The sequence below is a fragment of the Anas platyrhynchos genome, chromosome 23, assembly GCF_047663525.1.
Source record: "Anas platyrhynchos isolate ZD024472 breed Pekin duck chromosome 23, IASCAAS_PekinDuck_T2T, whole genome shotgun sequence".
Lineage (NCBI taxonomy): Eukaryota > Metazoa > Chordata > Aves > Anseriformes > Anatidae > Anas > Anas platyrhynchos.
In genome coordinates this window covers 2,253,681-2,273,373 of record NC_092609.1, presented here as the reverse complement: position 1 = coordinate 2,273,373, position 19,693 = coordinate 2,253,681, and the positions used below count along the sequence as shown (strand labels likewise).

Sequence of the window (19,693 nt, the reverse complement as noted above, 5' to 3'; positions counted from 1 at the left end):
GCCCCACGAGTTGCTGTATCAGGAGTTCTCTGCTCTAAACCCATTTTCTGTGAGCAGAAAGGGGAGTTGGATGTAGGTTGGCTTTGCTCTCAGACAGATCATGAAAATGTCACTGTGTGCCGGTCTGCCGTAACTATCTGAAGATCAAAATACCCTGGAGGGAATGAAATGATGGCTTATTTCTTGCTAATGTGCTCACTTTTGTGTTTTTTATTTTCTTCCTTGGCAAATACAGGCAAAAAGGCGGGACAAAAAGGGTTGGATTTGCTAAAAGAGAGAGCCAAGGGTTTTTTTTGTGTCTATGTCAGCATCTCCTGGGTAAGAGAGATGTGTTTGGGGACCTTGGTATCGGAGCCTGCCGTGCCTGAGGTATCACGCTGGCTCTGACCGTGTTTTTTCAAGCCCACGAGCAAGCCTTTTGAGCTTTGCCCCTTATTTTTCTACTGTAAACTGACCAGCAAGGACAGCCTGGTCTGTTTTTTTTTTTTTTTATTATTCTTTAAACTTTGTGGCTTCCCTCTCCTCCTCTGACAGAGGGAGATGATTTCTTTCTTTGCCCGTTGCTCTGATGGCCTAAACCTCAGCACATCGCAGCGAGGGATGCTCAAATCCATTCCTGGCCTTTGAACATTTAAAATACACCTTCTGGACACAGATGCTTGGGAGCTGCAGTGTGGAGGTTGGGGTCAGGACCTCAGGATACTCAAATGCAATTCCTGCCCTTAAGGTCTTTGGAGAAGCAGTTTGATCTCCCTGGGTTTTATTTCTCAATCTGCAAAAGGAGGCTGAGAATTTTTTTTCTCCCACCCTCTGAGCACCCTGCGTATCTTGGAGGCTTTTCAGATGTGTCACCACCCGGACTAAGGGAGCTTCCATCACACCAAATAGGCTCATAACCCCATCCTGCATCTTCCTGGGAAACACAGGCATCCTCGAGCATCATTCCTGAAGGAGGAATCCCACTTTGGTCTGAATTCTCCTCCTCTCCATCATGCTGGGGACAGGCTGCTGCCTCTGGCCTGCTTAAATCCATGCAAAATGGAAGTGCCAGACAACTGCAAGCCACAAGTGGACGGTAGCACCTTGCTATGTCAGGTCTAGGCAAGAAAAATGCCCCCTTTCAATTACTTTATTATGCAGTGAGGCTGATACCGACGTACCTACGTGCAGCAAACATACTGAGGATTTTATATAGGGTGGATATATCCTGCAGTCACAGACAGAAAAAAAAATCACCCAGGCTGTCTCACCCACTTTCTCAGCTGTCAATGCAAATTTCCTCCGTCGTTACTACCTTTTTCGTGTGCTCCTTGAGTGCAATTTTAAGCTTTGGCATTCTGTCTTTTGGGTTAATCCTCTCCCATAGGCTTCTTACTCCAGGCATTTTTAGATCTTCAGCTGTCAGAGCTATTTCCAAGTGGATTTAAGGCTTTTCTTGCTGCTTGTTTCCTGGTGCAGAGAGCAGGGCGTGATGGAGGGAGCAGGGAAACAAGGTGCTCTCTCAGGCACTGCTGGCCTCCAGCTGCAGGTAAACACTTTCCCCCTCCACCGAAGGGCTGGAAACATTTTATAATCTGCACCAGGGGAAAAGCGAGTGGCAGGTTTGGAAACCAGCCTGGGGAGGCCTTCAATGCACAGAGGCTCTGCTACTTCCCTGACAGCACGTAGTCAGAAGCTGTGCAGCATTACGGGAGAAAAACTCTTTGTATTGCAAATGGAAATGGACTTTCCAGATTGCACAAGAGGTGCATGAGTCCGCTCTTGCGTCAGGCCCTTTGTCTGAACACCTTAAAGTCTCAGATGTAACAAACTTGGATATTATTGTGGGTGTTTCTGTTGGTTTGTTGTGGTTTGTTTTTTTTTCTGGTTTTATTTTTTTTTCCCTAAGGGCTATAGGTGTTTTTAAGATCCAAGCCCAAGCTGTCAACCCCATTGCATTGATTTTCCTGGGTAAAACTCAAGGTCCTGCTGGCCTGGGTCACGGGGGGTGCCTTGTGGATGCTCCAGCTGAAGGTGAACGGAGGAATCAGTCACCCAGTTTGGTGTAAAATTGAGTGTTAAATGTAAAATAAAAGCCTGGAGTGGCTTGCCCAGGGCTGTGAACGAGGAGCAGATTTTTCCCTGCCCTTGGTTTCCGTGTGCCCTGCGATTTCCATCAGTGCTGGGGCAGTTTCTGGAGGGGGATGCGCCACGTGTAACTCGCAGGACTCTGCGAGTCCCGCTGTGATCTCCCTGACTCGAATACCTCTGTGTGTGCCACTGGTCCGTGTCCCGGAGAAGCCGGCGTCTCTTTAAAGCTCTGGGCACTTTTCTTTTCCAAGCGATTGAATTTGAGCGAGGGGAGGGAAGGATTCCTCAGCTCTGATGTAACCGCGAGCACAACCACGTGGTTTTGTACATTTTTGAGAAGAAAAAAAAAAAAAAAAAAGAAAACCTCTCCTGGAAGCAAGCTATAAAATTTTCAGTAGCTCTTTTGTAATTGCTTGCCACAGCAGATATTTTCCAGTCGGCCTTTGCTTTTGGTCCCTGCAAGGTTTGTTTGCGCAGCCTTCTCACGTAGGCTCCAAATGTGAAAATCCGTGCAACCTCTGAGCCATCTGCTTCAGCCGGGGGGACAAATCCAGCCCATGGACACTGGGGGTGCCCGTGCCAGTAGACGGGGGTCCTGGCTCCCACAGTGCCGGGCCAGGTGGGGAAGGGGTGTCCAGAGAGACCCCCCCCCCATTTCGGTTCTTCACCAGGGCTCCCACCTCCCTGATTTCTGCTGGTAAATTGGCCCTACTGAAGTTATGAGGTTAATTCCCGTAGGAGCTGAGACCTAATTAAGATCACCACGCTTCTGAAATGAGCACTTTGAATGAATTCAAATAAAAAATGAGATGATTTTTTTATTTAACATGAGAAAAAGCATCCTCTTTCCCAGGGCCAAGGAAGGACTTGCGCAAGGTTTGTTGCGTCCCTGGTGAGACTTTTCCTAATCCCTCTTATTTTCTGCCTCTTTCTGTCCAGTTGTGATTCCCCTGAGCAGAATCGATTTCTGTTCCCCACCTGGAAGCCACACAGCAGGTTTTCTTGAATCATTCGTGTATTTTTTTTTATGTTCACAGAACATGAACATCCAGGTGGAAGACATAAGGATCCGCGCCATCCTCGCCACCTACCGCAAGCGGGTGCCCGTCACGGAGGGTTACGTGGAGGTGAAGGACGAGGGGACCTGGAAGCAGATATGTGACAAGCACTGGACCATGAAAAACTCCCGAGTCGTCTGCGGCATGTTTGGATTTCCGAGCGAGAGGAAATACAACGCCAAGGTCTACAAGTAAGAGCTGAACCTTGTGTGAGTCGCGTGGCCCTGCGAACACTCGGGGCCTTGTTCAGAAATGCAAATTGTCCGACGATGCTGGGGACCTCGAGGGAGGAAAAACCTCCAACTGCTTCATTCCTTCAGATCAGGTTTTCCTTCTGTGCAAATATGTGAAATGTCAAGCATTTCCTTGTGCGGCCAGGGGAATGGTTTGATCCTCACCGTGCTGGCTGGAGGCCTAGGGCCTAGGGTCCTGTAGTAGGAGATGTGGATAGTCAGCCCAAAACCATCTTTTTTTTACTTTTTATTATTTGTTTCTGGCTATGGGGTGGTCATTTCCTTCATTAGCAATGGGTTTAGGTCCTGTGTTTCATGCAGGATGGGTGGACACGAGCGAAGTGATGATACTTTACTGGGAGTAAACCTATTAGCTCAAGCGCACCTAAGCATCCCGAAATAAAACAGGGCTTTTTTGTGCTTTATTGGCCATGTTCCTCCTTCCTGCTTCTGCATGCAGCCCTGGTCTCACACCTCTGATGTGTCCACCCATGTCAACCAGCTGCTTTCACGTTTGGTTTTCTCAGAGGCTCACCATCCATGCCTCATGGGTGTCCGGCTGCCAAATCCCCCGCAGAGCAGCCGCCTGCCCTGGGGACCATTTCCCATTAATTTCTCGCTGCTGTTAGCCCCGGTTCAGCTCTTTTTGGCACCGGCAGTGGCTCAGGGCTCGGGGTTGGAAGAGCTGCCAGCCGCTTCCAGCTGCTCGCCTTGCTCTGTGCATTGCAGCCTGCTCCGAGCTGCAGGCATGGGTCGTGCGTCCTGCTGCTGCTCCCTGCCTTGCTTCTTTCTGCCTCTGCACCTCCGGTGGTGCTGGTAGGAGGATGCAGTTGTGATTGCAGAGCTGTTTTGAGTTCTTCTGTTTGTAGATGGCTTTAAAAAGAGGAAAGAAAATGGTGATCCCTAGGGAGAGCATCGTGTCTTTGAGGGGCTGATCAGTTCAGGATGCCTTTCTCTTGCCTTGAAAGCTGGGAGCTCTGGTCTTTTTTTGTTGTCGTTGCTTTTTGTCACCAGCCTTCATCGCAGACATGGCTCTTCCTACGCCATTCCCTCGAAATAACACCCCGAAGCAGATGCCAAACAGTTTAAGCTAAATCCCGTCTCGCTTCTTTCCTATCGTATGTGACCTGTGGAGTGGGAAAGCCTCGGTCGGTGGGGGAAGAGCTGATTTCTGCAGCAGGAGCTGTGGTTTTCCTGCCTGCTCCTTTCGGCCTGTGCAGTTGGTGTTTCTGAAGGCTCCCTCTGGGGCCAGCTGGCCACGTTTCATTTCTCTCGGTAGTAAGATCGTGATCAATCGAAGAGGTCCTTGGGCTGCAAGAGCGTAAAGCTGCACGGCAGCGCAAAGAATATAAAATAAATAACCCAAGTGGAACTCTTTTTGGGCTTCCCAGGGAGACGAGCAGTGACTTAATAATTGCTACCAGGCGGTTTCGTGTTCTGCTCCTGTTAAAGGCACTTTTCCTCCCATCAGTGCAGGGTTTCTCCCCCAAACTCAGCCCTGAGATTCCCACCGCCTGCATCAGAGCAGGAGGGCAGGATGCTTCTAGTAAGACAAAGCAGATTTTTTCCTTTTTTTTTTTTTTTGCTTGTGGCATTTCCAAGAAAAGCATTAACCTTAGCAGCTGGAACCATCTGCCTTAAATAAAAGGGCGCTTGGTAATTGTTCTGCCTCTTGCAACAGCGCCTGTAAGGATGGAAAAACCGAGGCACGGCTGTTCAGCAATGTTGAAAATCCCATTCACTGGAGGAGTTATGAATATGCAGTGCTTACAAATGCCAGGCGTGTGCATCTCTGCTACCGAACCAGACGAATTGCTTGGGTAGTGCCCTAATTCCTCCCTCACCTCTGCTCGTTCTCAGCAGGCGGTGATGGCTTGCTTGCTCCTGCACCCACGGAAAGATGTTTTGGAAAATATGATGAATATTATGTTGGGTTAGAAGAAGATGGCATGCTGTTTCATTAGAGGAAGACTTGTCAAACTTTGTCAGAAAGGCAGTTTTGTTTGGTTAGCATAGTTTAAAAGCTGTTTTCTTTCCTGGGGCATCTGCCCTTTATGCTTCATGTTACCAGAGACCCGAACCACACGTTAGCAGGGCAGCGTGTGTCTGCTGGCTCTCTGAGCAAAGGGCTGGCCGATGCATTGCTTGTAAGGGAAACGTCCCAGGTCTAGGCTGAGGATTTCAATTAAGAGGTCATTGCCTTTTAATTGAGATACCGGAGTGAAAACTGTTGAGATCTGCTCTGTGCGCTGCCCCCCACGCTTTCTGGTCACATCCTGGTTTTTGGGTTCATCTCCTGATCACTCCAACTAAACCCTAATCTCCACATGAGTGTGAAGCCTCAGAAATATTTTTCCTCGTTTCTCAGGCTCTGCTCTGCCTCGTTTCTAAGCACCCTTCTCCCAGGATCCTTTCCCAGTGGGGTTGGGTTTCGGAGGGGCTGGGGGCAGCGTCCACGCCAGTCCCAGTGCCCACCAAGTGCAGCTTTGCAGGCTGAGCGAACGGGTCCTGGGCTCTTCTGCACAGTGGTGGGAGGTGAAATGATTTGCAGATGGATCTTGCTTGAAAGAAAACAACTTAGTTCATTGCTGTCCCCGTGCCAGGGTTTTATTCCTGAATGTAACTTAGGCTCTGCAGCTGACAGCGCGATTTATGGTAGGAAACGAAACAAATCTCAGCCTTGTTTCCATGTTCTTGTTCGTGCTTCAAAGTGGTTTTATATAAGTGCTGCTTAACTCCTCCTCCGAGCCTTGCTGGGGCTGAGGGAGGAGGATTAAATGCTTTTTGTTGATGGGGACAGCAAGAGCTTATGACCCAAAATGCAGAGAGATGGACCTGATGCCTTCTTACAGCTTCATGATTTGTCAAGGAGAGGATGCTCAGCACCTCCAGGACGTGTTTTTTTCTGCATTCAGTGCACCAGGGGTGAATTTTCCCAGCACGTGTGTGAATTTTCCCAGCACTTTTTGCTCTCCTCAAGGTCTCTCAGACACGCTCTTCCAAAGCAGGGTTGCTTTGGCTACACCCTGAGATGCTTCCTGCAGCCCTTGGGCTTAACCTATGCCTTTTTTTAAAGCTTAAGTGATGAAGACCAACCTCTCCTGACCGGTAGAAATCCTTTGGGTTCCAGCTTTGGCTGAACTCACGACATGACCGTTCACTCACCATGATCCAAGCTGCATTGCCCTTGGCTTACAGCAAGGCCAGGGAGAGGTGGGCTGCACCCTCCCTGTGCTAAATAACAGGAATGCCCCGAGTTTCTGTCTGCAGACATCATCACTATTCCACTTTTTAATATATATACACATCTATTTGGTCTGGGGAAGTGAGGTGGGGCTTTCTCTGGCTGTTTCTCCCCAGCTTGCTAATATCCACCAGATGTTAATGCCTCATCGAGTTTCCAGGCTGAGGTCATTGTTTGCTATTATAAGGCATCCCCGTAATTACTTCCCTAAGACAGGCTAGGTTTCTGCTGCGTCTGCTCTGGAGCTCGTGGAGCTCTCTGCACGTGTGTGTGTCAGGATTTTGGTGTAAACTCTCCTTCAGGTTCTCGCTTCCCAAATGAGAGCCCAGAATGGAAGGGGGGTGAATGAAGCAGAGCTGGCTCCTGCTACAGGGGTATGGAGTAAAATCACTCGAGAAGGCTTCCAGATGCTTCCCAGGGGTAACGTGTAATTAAGCTGTAGCACAGCTTAATTAGAAGTAAGAAAAGTCTTCAAGGCCTGGTCCAAAATTGATTGAGATATTCTAGCTGTGAAGTGTCTGGCACTTTCTTCTTGCCCACATCCCCTCTGTTCTTATGTTTCTTGTTTTTAATTTTTCCTCTTCCTATCCCCATTCATTTTCTGTTGATTCAGGGCCCCTCACAGCCCCGATTTGATGGTGTTTTACCCCCAGGATGGGCAGGTTGCCTGTGCTGCTCCATCCTCAGCCCTTTCCAGCAGAGCGTTTACTCCCCGTCGTGCGATGCATTTGCATCTCCATCTCGGCTGTATTTCACCCTAGCATCAACCTGGAGAAATCTGGTTTCAGAAAAGCTGAGCTGGTGGCTGTGAGCCATGCGAGCTTGGACGAGCTTGTCAGCAAAGCTTAGCGAGCGGAAGGGGAGAAGACCCTCTCCAGCATCCAGGACAGAACAAACCAGCCCACACAGGACCACTGAAGGGTAGCACCTGGGAAAAAACCTTGCAGTCACCACCTGCCCGGTTGAATTTCAACCCAACACCCTCTACAGGTTCCTTTGTTCCTCCACCAGGTCCTGTTCAGGTGCTGTGGTTGATCAGAACTGGTGCTCCCCTTAGCAGCCCCTGGAGCGGCTCCAAGCGAGCACAAAGGTTTGGGAGCAAGAAGCAGAAGCTGCTGCCAACCTCCTCTGCCGTGAACATGTCATCGAGGGAATTGCTTCTGCTGGTGGAAATTGCTTTCAGGCTTGCAGTTGTTAACGCCGCAGCTGGGAGAGAAGCTGGAGGGCCGTAGCTCTCTGCCATCTCCTCGCAGCTGAGAGGTGATGGCAAGCAAAAAGAGCAGCTCGGTTACAGGAGAGGGCTTTTTGGGGCCCATTTGGCCTTTTTAGTTAACTGCCTTGGCTCTGCTCTCTGACCCCTGCAGCGTGGGATCTCTGTTAAGTGTCTCTCCTTAAGTGCGTAGTTGTTGCTCCAGCCACGCCGTTGAATCACGCTCTGCTCTTTAGCTTAAATAGACACTTAAATTAATTTAATACTAATTTCAGCTATTAATTTAGTAGCTTAAATTTATTCCTAAGCACCTGAACGGAGGGGTATTGTGAGTATGAATGGGTCACCCTTCAAATAATGCCGCTCCATCCTCATTTAATCCCAAGGTGTTCTTGTCTCAGTGACATCGGCGCGGCTCTTTTGGGTTCCAAACTCTCATTTTCCTCTTTCTTCCTGCCAGGATGTTTGCCAGCAGAAGGAAGCAGCATTACTGGGCTTACTCGATGGACTGCAGCGGGAACGAGGCTCACATCTCCAGCTGCAAGCTGGGCAACCACCTCAACGTGGACGCGGAGAAGAACGCGACGTGCGAGAACGGGATGCCGGCGGTGGTCAGCTGCGTCCCGGGACGTGCCTTTGCCCCCAGCAGCCACAGCGGCTTCCGAAAAGCCTTCAGGCAGGAGGTGAGCAAGGGACAAGGCACAACTTTGAGTGGAAGAAGCCAACGGAGTGTAATTAGTCACATTAATGAGGCCGTGGTACCAGGCTTGGAAGGGTGGGAGCCTCGCTCACCGCCGCAGCTGGCAAAGCTGCGAGCGAGTAGTAAGAAAGCTCAGCCCTCACGTTCCTGTTTGAGCTTTTCCGTGCAAGCCAGTTGAATCCGTGCCCGGTTGCTGCTGGGCTTTGCTGTTTCGCAGTCACTTAAATCCTGCCGGGTTCTCTCTCCTGTAGAGATGGGATGGAAATAAGCTGGTATTTCCGCCGCCCCGGGGTCCTCTGCAGAGAAATGCCCCGAGAGGCAGGGAAAACACGGCCCGCAGGAAAGGTTGGGAGGGCTGTGTTTGTTTAGTCTAGCAAAGAGCAGGCTGAGCGTAGCACAAAGGTCCTCAGATATGCAGAAGGCTGCTAGGAAACGTGCCTGGAGTCGGCTGCTCACAGCATCAGCGGGGCGGCCAGATGGGAAGGGATGCAGCAAACGTGGTTTAGGCTGATGCTGGGGGAATGCAAGGTCACTTCCCACCTTTAAAGGATGTGCAGCCTTAGGATATGGGGGTGATTGCAGGGTCTGGGGGCTTTTAACCTGGGGTTCGAGTTCTTTTGCAGGGTGCATCAGGTGTTGTAGGCTTTGGCTGTAGCCTGCCCTCCCCAGCCCTGTATCTCTGTGGCTATAGCAGTGGGCTTTTTCTTGGCACCTCAGCAGACCCCAAACAATCCCACCCCATAGTGCTGTAGCAGAAACTCTAAGTAATGGGAATAACGGAGCTGAACCTGCCTCTCAGCTGTGTGTGTCGGACTGCTGTCTGACTTCAAGGGGAGTCATAAAAGGGGATGCGTTTGTTCTGTTCCTAATAGCTCCCTAATCTGTAATATTTGGATAGGGAAGATTTCTGCAGCTGTCAGTGATGGTGAGCACAGTGTGGTCTTAGACCACGTTGTGCGTGTTTTAAAATACTTCTTATAGATCTTAGAAAAACTGATGCTCATACTGGGATTTGGGCTGCTGCACATCCAGCTGTGCCATCCCTCTGCTGCAGAACGGCTCTGGGAAACAGGCTCCTTGATCCAAGCACCAAAACGGCCGAGAATTAAGATGTCTCTTTACATTTCACACATAGGGGTGTAAAAAAAAAAGTCTCTGAATACCCTAAGCCTTGTTAAACAAGGATCTCCTTTCTCCCAGCACTTCCAGCCTCTTGTACTATGTGACGGGGGTTTTTAGGTGCCTGGGGGTGGCACATTTTGAGCGCACAACCCCCCGTAAATCAGAGCCATAGAGGAAGGATGCTCTGCTCGCGGGCAGTGGTGACCCTGCTCCTGTCTGTGTCTTGCAGCAGCCCCTGGTGAGGCTGAAAGGGGGAGCCAACACCGGCGAAGGACGAGTGGAAGTGCTGAAAAACGGGGAGTGGGGGACGGTTTGCGACGATAACTGGAACCTGGTGTCGGCCAGCGTGGTGTGCCGCGAGCTGGGCTTCGGCAGCGCCAAGGAAGCGATAACAGGAGCGAGGCTGGGGCAAGGTAAGGGCAAAAGGAGCTCCAGGGACCGTTCCTCTCATCCACCTCTGAGAAACCCTTTCACAATCCAGGGCAGCGAGTGTTTTTACTGGGATGTTTGCTTTGGGGACCAAGAATTTCTTCGCTGCTCTTAATAAGTCCCTCGAGGCTGTGCCTTAGAGGGATATTCAGGATTCCTTGAAAGACGCCTGGTGATGATGAGTTTAACCTTCCCCTCCAGCAGCTGCTCCAGTAATTATTTCTTTGTTATCACACCCCTTGCTCTCCAATTCTCTTTGCAAGCTCTCTAGATGCACGTGGTGTAAGGCATTACTAGAAGGTTCCTGGCAAAAATGGGCCCTGGGTCTAGACTTCAAACGCTCTCCAATTTAAGCCCAGAATATTAATTTAGCCTGTTATAAATAGAAGGGCTATTTGTACAGCTCAGAGCCAGCTTTGGGTTTGGATTTCCTGTGTTTGGGAGCTGGTTTAAATTCCGAAGCCTGGTAAATGGCAACTCAGAGCCTCACATTTGCCCTCGCAAACCACTTTCTGATTCACTTCCATAGCGTTAACCCTCAAGAAAATGACACCAAACCCTGTATCGTGAGACTAAATGAAAGGGTGGCATTTCTTCAGCCTGGAAGCTCCCAGCAATGCCTGGAATTTCCACATATTTTCCTTTTTTTTCCATGTTAAACACTGGCAATCAGTCAATGCGCCCTGCTGGGTGTCCTCTGGGACACCGAGTGCTCAGTTCAACAACTCGGTTGTTGAACTCTGCGTCCCTTTATTTGTTTAGGCTTTGCTTTGTCACATCTCCATCTTGGTGAATTTGTGTTTTCAAATATAAATTGGAGTGACCATTCTTTTCGTCACCGTGTTGGAGATGTAGTTTCACAAGGTAAAACACCACTCGCTTTCTAGAGCCACGAGTGATGTGCAGTGATTGTCTAGGAATCCTAATTAAGATAAAAGGGACCTGTGGGAGAAAACCGTCTCCACAAAGATTTCAGGATCTGTAGATAATGATTTATTTCCCCCTTTTCTAGATAAATGAGACCCAGAATAAGCAGCTTACCCTTATTCAGACAGAGTTTGTTGAAAGGAAGGTCTGAGTCTGAGTCTCCTGAACATGTTGTGTCCCCTACAGTGCCCTTGGAGGGAAAATATAAAAATAAACCCCCAAGCAGCAGGTGAATGTGTGTGTTGGACATACAGCCCTAATCCTATTCTTCTGCTAAAGGGAATGGCACGGGAGGAAATACAATTTTTATCATCCCTACAGCAATGACATTTGGCTGCGTTTCAGTGCCCGGGGCTGCAGATACCTCATTTCCAGAGGCAGCCACAAAGAGAATCTGAGTCACAGGTGTGCTGGCTGTCCCGGGGAGTCAGACAGGCTCCAGATTGGCAGCAAAAAAAGGTTTTTAAGCAAAAAGAGCCCCCTACCATTAACAAACCCATCACCTTTTCCTGCCTTCCAGTCAGCCCTTTGCTTTGAGGTGCAGCCTCGAAGTTGGGTAACATTTTCCTTTCCAGAGAGGTAAGCACAAAAATGGCTCAAAATTCAGATATATATTTTTTTTTCCCAAGATTTCTCCATCTCCAAAATCTTCCTAAAACTACTGGAGACCAGAGGTTCTCCAGCTGCTGCTTGCAGGGATCTCCTGACCGCGCTGTCTGCTGTGAGCCCAGCAGCAGTGATGGATGGGGTCGCATGGGCTCTGGTTGTTCTTCTGTGGTGAAGAAAATCTGCCAAAATCTCGGGTACTTTCCCAAAAATCTTCTTGCTAAACAGTTTGGAGCTCAGTTTGGAAACAGGACGTGGGAGCTTTATGGGATTATGGCCTTCTCTTATGTAGGTCTCTGGTGGAAATGACAATTGTGTGTTGTCCGGGGAAGGAACCAAATTTCTCAATTCTTCTCCCAGTTCCTTGAGACCTTTCTGTGCGGTGACAAAAGACGTTTGCTCTCTTGCTGCCTTGCTTTTATCAGCGGCGTTGGAGTCTGTGCCACGCACCTGCCCCACAATTTTTGGCTGATTTCTTGCACCTCCCTGCGTTGCTCCATCCTGCTGTCCCAGTGAGCGTGTAGATGTTTGCATTTAAATGTCAGCCCTTGACTGAGACCAGATTCCTGTTGTATGGATGCAGCCAAAAGGTCAAAATTTGTGAATTCCTCCAGCTGAAGTTTGTAAATTATGTAACAGCGGAAACTTGGCCTCTGCTGCGGCGCTTGACTCCCAGAGACTACTGGAAAGAATGTAATGGTAAAATTAATAATAATAATAATAATCTTGCAGATTTTTGTTTTATTTTTTTTTTACAAGAAATCGCTGGAGTTATTTCAGGATTGTGTTTTGAATGCGAGAGTCCAACGCGATGTCTGCAAAGTATTAATAAAGTGTTATTGGATATTTCTTCACAGTAGCACGGGCAGGAGATAAGACTTTTTCTTTCTCGCCCCTCCCAAAGGCATGGGTCCAATTCATCTCAACGAAATCGACTGCACGGGCTTTGAGAAATCCATCACGGACTGCAAGTTCAACATGGAGTCGCAGGGCTGCAACCACGAGGAGGATGCTGCTGTGAGGTGCAACGTTCCTGCCATGGGTTTCCAGAACCAGGTGAGAAGCCAAAGGGCCGGGATATGGGTGACGTGGAGAGGTGTTTTCATCCCAGAGCATCATCTGCCCTTTTTGTGATGCATTTTGGGCATCTGAGTAGGAATTGTTTCACCAAGCCCTGCCTAAAAATTCAGATTTTTAACATCTGCCATGTGACGGGACCCGGTCGGTTTCTCCCCACGGTGGCACCCAGGTCTTGGTGCTGCTGTCCCGTTAGCCACGTGGAGCTTAAAATCTCCAACTGGCTGAACCAGACACGGCTTTCTACGAGCAAATCCTCTTGCCAAAGGCCATAAACAGCCTCTAACACAGAGAAAGGAGGAGGGAGGCTTTCGGGAGGAGCGTGTTGCTCTCTTACAGCTGGCACGGGCCGCTTTCAGACGCTGGGCTTGGGTGCCCATGGTAGGAGACGAAGAAGGGAGACGAAGAACCAAACTGCACCAACTGCTCTGCAAGGAGCAGAACCGAAATCTCCAGCCTCCAAATCACCCCGAGCATTGCTTGGCCAACCATTGCCTCTTCCATGCTTGACATTTATTGACTTTTTTGTGCCTTGCAGCTGCGCCTGAGCGGTGGCCGCAACCCTTACGAGGGCCGGGTGGAGGTGCTGGCGGAGCGCAACGGCACGCTGCGGTGGGGCACCGTCTGCAGCGAGAACTGGGGCACCGTGGAGGCTATGGTGGTGTGTCGGCAGCTGGGCTTGGGTTTTGCCAGCCATGCCTTCCAGGTAGGTCCCCTGCGCCCTCCCGTGCCTGCCGTGGCCACGGTGGCACCCCTGCGATGGGTAGGGGGTGGTGGAGGATGAGGTGGGGTTATAAAAAAATCAGATTTTGGCATCGAGGTGTTGTCCGGAGAGACCCTGAAGGTTAAATGTCGATGCACAGCAGATATTTGGGGGATATTCGGAGCAGAAAGTGCTGCTCTGGGCAAACCTCGTGTTTTCGTGCTGCTCAGGGATAGGATTTCCCAGTCTGGCCCCGTTGGGCTGGTGGTTTTGTGCGGTTTCTTGTCCCTCCCTCGGTCAGGCTGGGGACTTGAACTCCTCAGGCTGGGTGAAGCTCGAAGCCAAGTTTAACGTGGTGTCAGATGGCTTGAAAAGGAATAAAGGAATAAAGGAATAAAGTGTTCATCCCTCCAGGATCACAGAGTGGGAGAGGGACAGGCAGATCTGGGCATATAACAGCAGCTTTTGTAGGGAAATATTTAACTTCTGGGCCATTATTGCAGTTTTGGGCACAAAATGGGTATTGGGGCTCCCCAAAAAAATACAAAACAGCTCCCTGTGCAAGCTGGTTCCTCCAGCTGACTGGACAGCCACGTCCTTTGAACGCTGCTGGCCTTTCCAGCTGCCCTGCTCTGTTGACACAGCTCCGAGAGTCCAGCGAGCAACAAGCCATTTTTTCCTTTAGCTGAGGCTGCTGGTATTTAGAACAGAAAAGGCCCTTATGCACCTCCCGGCTGCACCAGCACGGCGAGGATAAAGCCACACTGTGTGGAACAGGGCAGCCCTGTGTGCAAAGAGCATTGCTAGCAGGGCTAACACACAGCCTGCTGCAAGGGAGCCGTGCTGGGGTCTCTTCTCCTGGAAACGTGCTCCTGGTTTTGATGCTCACGCATGGAAATCAGGATTTTTGGTCTTCTTCTTTCCCCTCCCTCCCTTCTCCCAGCAGCTGGCAACTTTCTGTTGCTCCTACAAATTCTGTAAGCCTGGGAGATGAAGATGGGGAGCAGACAGGGTTTGAATATCCAAAAATCCCCCTCTGAGCCAGGAGATGCAGACCCTGGGTTAGCATCCCAGTTAGTCCCAGTCCCCTCGAGGGCTGTGTGTCCCCTGGCCATTAATTTCGCCTCCTCTTGTTGCCCTCCCCCATGGGCATCACAAGGCAGGTGTGGTTTAATTGCTGGGCATCCCTCCCAGAGGCACAGCCTGTGTGAGCTAAAACGGTCCAGGGATGAATTCATCAGCTGGACGGGCACAACAGGGTGGAAAACTGAGCTTACAGCTGGACTGAAAACAAGGAGAGATTTCAAGCAGCTCAGAAACAGGGGCAGAGATGTGCTTACACAGGTCAGATGTATGTGGAACCTGGTTGAGCTGGGTTTTAATCCCGGTCCAAGCCTTCAGCTTAGGCTGGGGCTGATTCCCCAGGTTACTCTTCTCTGCTCCCAGTCCGTTCTGTCCCTGCAGAATTTAGCAGGTAACTTTCCTCGTCTCTTCCCCAGTATTTCCTCATCTCTTCCCCACTATTTTGTGTTTTTCTTTCCCACATCAGAGCTAGGAAGCATGGAGTGAAGCGAGGTGAGAGATGGGGGATGCTGCCTGGAGCAGGGGCAGCGCACTGCTGATCAGCAGCCTCCTGCCTCTGTTCCTCTGCTTGGACAAATACCAAGCACGGCGCTCCATGTGGAACCCTAATCCCCCAAAAAGTAGGCAACAAACGAATCCTTCCTCTCTTTTTGAAACTCTGGAAGTGTTAATTAATAGGAGTAGCTCACTCCATGACTAGATTCACTCCAGTGGGAGTTTTATGGCTGGTTTTATGGCTCAAATACCAGCACCATTTGGCAAGATTTGTCTCCGTGATGGTGTGGGCTCATGCGTTGGTGACCCTGGAGGGAGAACACAAGTTAGGTAGGGACAAATATTCCCCCAGCAGTCCCCAAAAATGACTGAACGGTGTGTGAAATGCCTCTTTGTGTCCTTTTTACCAAGGAAACCTGGTACTGGCACGGGGACGTCAGCGCTGACAGCGTGGTCATGAGCGGGGTCAAGTGCTCGGGGACGGAGATGTCCCTGGCCCACTGCCGGCACGACGGGGCCGATGTCTCCTGCCCTAGAGGAGGTGGTCGCTTTGGTGCTGGCGTGTCCTGCTCAGAGAGTGAGTAATTCAAGGCTTTATTTCCTTTTAGCTCATTGCCCTGGGATATACAGGAGGAACGGGCGGCCTGTGCCATGCGTCGGGTGTGCCAAATGGCTGCTGGTGGTGCTGAGCGCGGTGCGGGGCCTGCCTCTCCCAGATCTCTGCGGGTGTTTTTAGTTAGGCCGTGAGTTCAAATCTTCCTTCCTTCCTTCCAGCTGCCCCTGACCTGGTGCTGAATGCCGAGCTGGTGGAGCAGACGGCCTACCTGGAGGACCGCCCCATGTTCATGCTGCAGTGCGCCCTGGAGGAGAACTGCCTGGCCAGCTCGGCCGCCAACACCTCCATCACCTCCGGCTACCGGCGCCTGCTGCGCTTCTCCTCGCAGATCCACAACAACGGGCAGTCCGACTTCAGGCCCAAAAACGGCCGCCACGCCTGGGTCTGGCACGACTGCCACCGGTGAGTGCCGCGGGGACGGGGCCTACTTCGTGCCCTAATCCTATGGAAAGGAGGCAGAGCGCAGCTGGGGACTGGGCCAGACTGGTTTTACTGTGGGAGGCCGAGGTGCTTGGGGCTGGAGAAGCCTGATGGGTGTTAGGGCAGCTGGGATAATCTCACAGCAACACGATTTATAAATGGTGGTATGAGAACAAGACGGATGCAGAGCTCTCATCAGGAGAGATGCGTGTGCAAGGGCAGCATCCGTGTGTTGTGCAAGGAAAGCGTGTGCTGCTGGACCCAACTTATCTAGAAAGATGCAGCCGTCTGATCACCTCAGGAAGGGACTCAAAACCACGCTCATTCTGCATTTTATTTTATTTACGCGTCCCGACTCCGCTTAGATGGCGCACAGCTGGGAGATTGTTTGGTTTTGGCACTTTTTGGTAAACAGTAAACTTTCCCCCCCAAAGTGCATCGTTTTTCAGGGGGACGCTGACAGCTTCAGCCAAAAAAAAAAAAAACAGGGAGAGGAAAGGGAGCTGGAACTGAGCCGTGCAGCTGCTTTGGTTCTGGAATGATGGCTTGTTACAAGGTTGATTAGTCTACAATTTGGGATAAAAGGGAAGGCTTGTGCCTTCCAAAAACATGTAGAGCAATAAATTCCCAACTAATACAGTCCTGAATAGCCTTTGCTAAGTGTGAGCAAGGTGAGGCTGTGGTATGGGGCAGGTGCTGGCTGCTTTTACCTTGCAGACAGGTTGGTTTTGTGACGGCTGCATTCAGAGGCACGAGCAGAGCTAAAACCTCAGCGGCACAGAACCGGAGGTAAATAGGAAAGGGGAGGCGCAGGGGAGGAGGAAACCTGGACCAGAGCAGCGTCTGCCTGCCCTTCTGGATGGGAAGGGGCTGGAGGAATTTGTGGGTGCCACAGGGATTCAAGCACGTCGCAGGCTGGGTAAAAAGGAGGCACTTGGAGCTCTCGGGGAGAGGCTGCCCAAGTGAGGTGAGACTGGGAAAGGCTCGGGAAGAGGCCAAGAGCCATCTGTGCGCTCAGAACTGGATTCTGTTTACACGGAGGAGGGATGAACTCAATCCCTCTTCAATCTTTCCAGCCTGTAAACACCAGAATGTAAACACCTCTCTGAATGATTCAGACATATTTCAGAAACTGAGTCAGACTCGAGACCTCAAACTTATCCGGGAGGCAGCCAAATGAGACAGCTTCAAAGTCAACAGCTTGGCCACTGCAGGTCTCTCCTTTCCTCCTTGCCTCCCTCCATCACTGGGAGCTTCTGTTCAGTAGGCTCTCGATGTGGAAGCAGAACAAAAATGGGAAAAATCCTAGCAGGGGACTCAGAAGTGATTAATTTCTGGCGTGTCGTGATTTATTTGGTTGGTTTTGGTTAGAGGGGAGGTGGGAGAAAGTGAAGAGAGAGCCAATCTCTAGAGGGAAGATTTCTTCCCTTCTATCCTTGACCCCTTTTTTCTGTAAAAACTTGAGCAGAGCGGGGCTGCAATACTTGTGGCTGTAAGTTTTTATGCTGTGATTATTTTTACAGCTGGAAAGGAGACGAGCTGTGCCTTGTGCTTTTATTTATTTATGTATTTAACTCATAAGCATCAGGTTTTGAATCGGGGGTCCGTGTCGTTGCCTCACTCCCGGGTCAGGCTGGTGCCTGAGGATTTGGGGACCAGCTCTGCTCTCAGCACCCGTGGCTGCACTCCTGTTCCCAACATCGTGCTTGTGCTGTGGGTTTTTTTTTTCCCCGATTCCAAGGCTGGGATCAAATTCAGCGTGTTACATCAGCATGACCACGTTTGTGCTCCCAGCCCTGGCCACGTGGAGCTCTACTTGGGCACTTCCACCTCCTCCCTGGCCCGAGGAACTGACTGCACTTAGGCACAGGTTGATTTTTTTTTTGTGCTGAAGCAGCATTTTGGAATAAAAGAGGACAAAGTTACGAGGTCAGCACCACCCAAACCCTGCAGTGGTCCCGCTTTGCTGGTTGCAGGTTTACAGCACAGCTTCTGTGCTCTCTCCTGAGCCTTGCTGTGTTCGACAGCAGCTTGGGACAGCAGCACAGCCCCGGCTGAGTTGACACCAACACTTCCCCGTTTAAAAATGATGAAACGCGGCGTGCGCGAAGCCAGCTGTCACCTTGTTTAGATCAGAGTGAAGCGAGTGCTGGGAGAAGCTGGTTCCATCTGTTGTTCGTTTTCTGCCAATAAATTTACATTCTGGTTCCTTTTTAAAAATAAAAAAGGGGAAAAATAAGAAAGAAAAAAAAAAAAATAGCCAGGTTGCTAGCTTGGGTACGTCCTGCTCTGTTTGCAGCCTGTTAGGGACAGGTGAAATAGGTTTTTTTTGGTCAACAGGGCACTAGAAATGATAACCTGATGCTGCTGGCTTTGATTTTTCCCACCCTATAAACCACTGGGGCAAGGCTCTCCCCTGGCACAGCTTTAGCACTTGATATATAAACAAATCCCCGGGCTGGGAGCCAGGCTGGAGGCAGCCCGAGCGCTGGTGCCACGTAGGAGCGTGCCGAGGGGAACGTCTCCTGCCTGGGGTTCCTCTCTCCCTCTCCTCCTGTTGCACCTTTTGGTTCCCAGCACTTTGTGCATCGTCATTTATTTCCTCCCACGCCACTGTGGGAGGAGAAATTCCTGCCCGAGGGATGGAGCAGCACAAAGGCTGGGCTCTTCCCATCCACGTTGTCCCGCTGCTGGGGGCACCGCGCAGCCCTTCAGAGGTGGTAATTAAATTAAAGGGGTGTCTGCTCGCCCTAACGATGGCTCTCCCTGTCTGTGTCTTGCAGGCACTACCACAGCATGGAGGTTTTCACCCACTACGATCTCCTGAACCTCAATGGGACCAAGGTAGCTGAGGGACACAAGGCCAGTTTCTGTCTGGAAGACACGGAGTGTGAAGCAGGTGTGTTTGCCAGTGCCCCTCGTGCTCTCTGCTGTCCCCGTACACGTTACAGGACTCAAAGATGCTAGGAAATTCCTGAGCAGGGTTTGACAGGACCTGGAAACCAGTCCTGAGGATGTGTTTGGGTGGAATAATGGTCTCTGTGGGTTTAAGAGCATCCCAACAGACCCCCTGTATGTCGAGGTTTCCAGACCTCAGCTTCTTACATATTTATTCTGAGCTGCTCTGGACCCCTCAGTGTGCGTGGTTTGATTCCCAAAAAGCACGAAACTCCAAGACTTGCCCCTGGGTGCTAACACAGGAAAGGTGGAAACTCCTCCCAGGCGTTTAACTAGTCCATGTATTTCAGTAGAGGACTTTAAGCGAGGTAATACTGCGTTGTCTCATCCAAAATATCGTGCCCAAAGCTTATCGCTGGCTATGGGAGCTGGAGAGCAACCAGCCCTTCATCTAACATGGTCTGTGAATCCAACACTGCGTGGTTTTAACTCCTCTCCTCCTTTAGATGTGCAAAAACAGTACGAATGTGCCAATTTTGGTGAACAAGGGATCACGGTCGGATGCTGGGACGTGTACCGACATGACATCGACTGCCAGTGGATCGATATCACCGACGTCCCGCCGGGTGACTACCTCTTCCAGGTACATGGGGGGGGGAAAAGGGTTGGAGACACTGCCATTGCCCTTACCTTATCCATTGGGGATGTCAGGAATGTACCTACCTGGGTGGTTTATACATCTACAACACTATGAACGACTGGTTATAGTGATTGTATTCCCAGAATGGCTAAAGAATTAGCT

At 50.5% G+C, this 19,693-nt stretch overlaps 1 protein-coding gene across 1 annotated transcript in view; it reads left to right on the top strand.

The window, feature by feature from the left end:
• The window catches only part of LOXL2 (lysyl oxidase like 2), a 43,896-nt gene that overhangs the window by 18,298 nt on the left and 5,905 nt on the right, over window positions 1–19,693 (top strand). Inside the window, exons 4-12 of the mRNA XM_038166826.2 lie at window positions 3,108–3,319; window positions 8,276–8,498; window positions 9,867–10,050; window positions 12,504–12,655; window positions 13,215–13,382; window positions 15,369–15,534; window positions 15,732–15,975; window positions 18,777–18,892; window positions 19,398–19,534. Of these exons, the coding sequence (XP_038022754.1) occupies window positions 3,108–3,319; window positions 8,276–8,498; window positions 9,867–10,050; window positions 12,504–12,655; window positions 13,215–13,382; window positions 15,369–15,534; window positions 15,732–15,975; window positions 18,777–18,892; window positions 19,398–19,534 (1,602 nt within the window). The remainder of the gene's footprint in view (window positions 1–3,107; window positions 3,320–8,275; window positions 8,499–9,866; window positions 10,051–12,503; window positions 12,656–13,214; window positions 13,383–15,368; window positions 15,535–15,731; window positions 15,976–18,776; window positions 18,893–19,397; window positions 19,535–19,693) is intronic.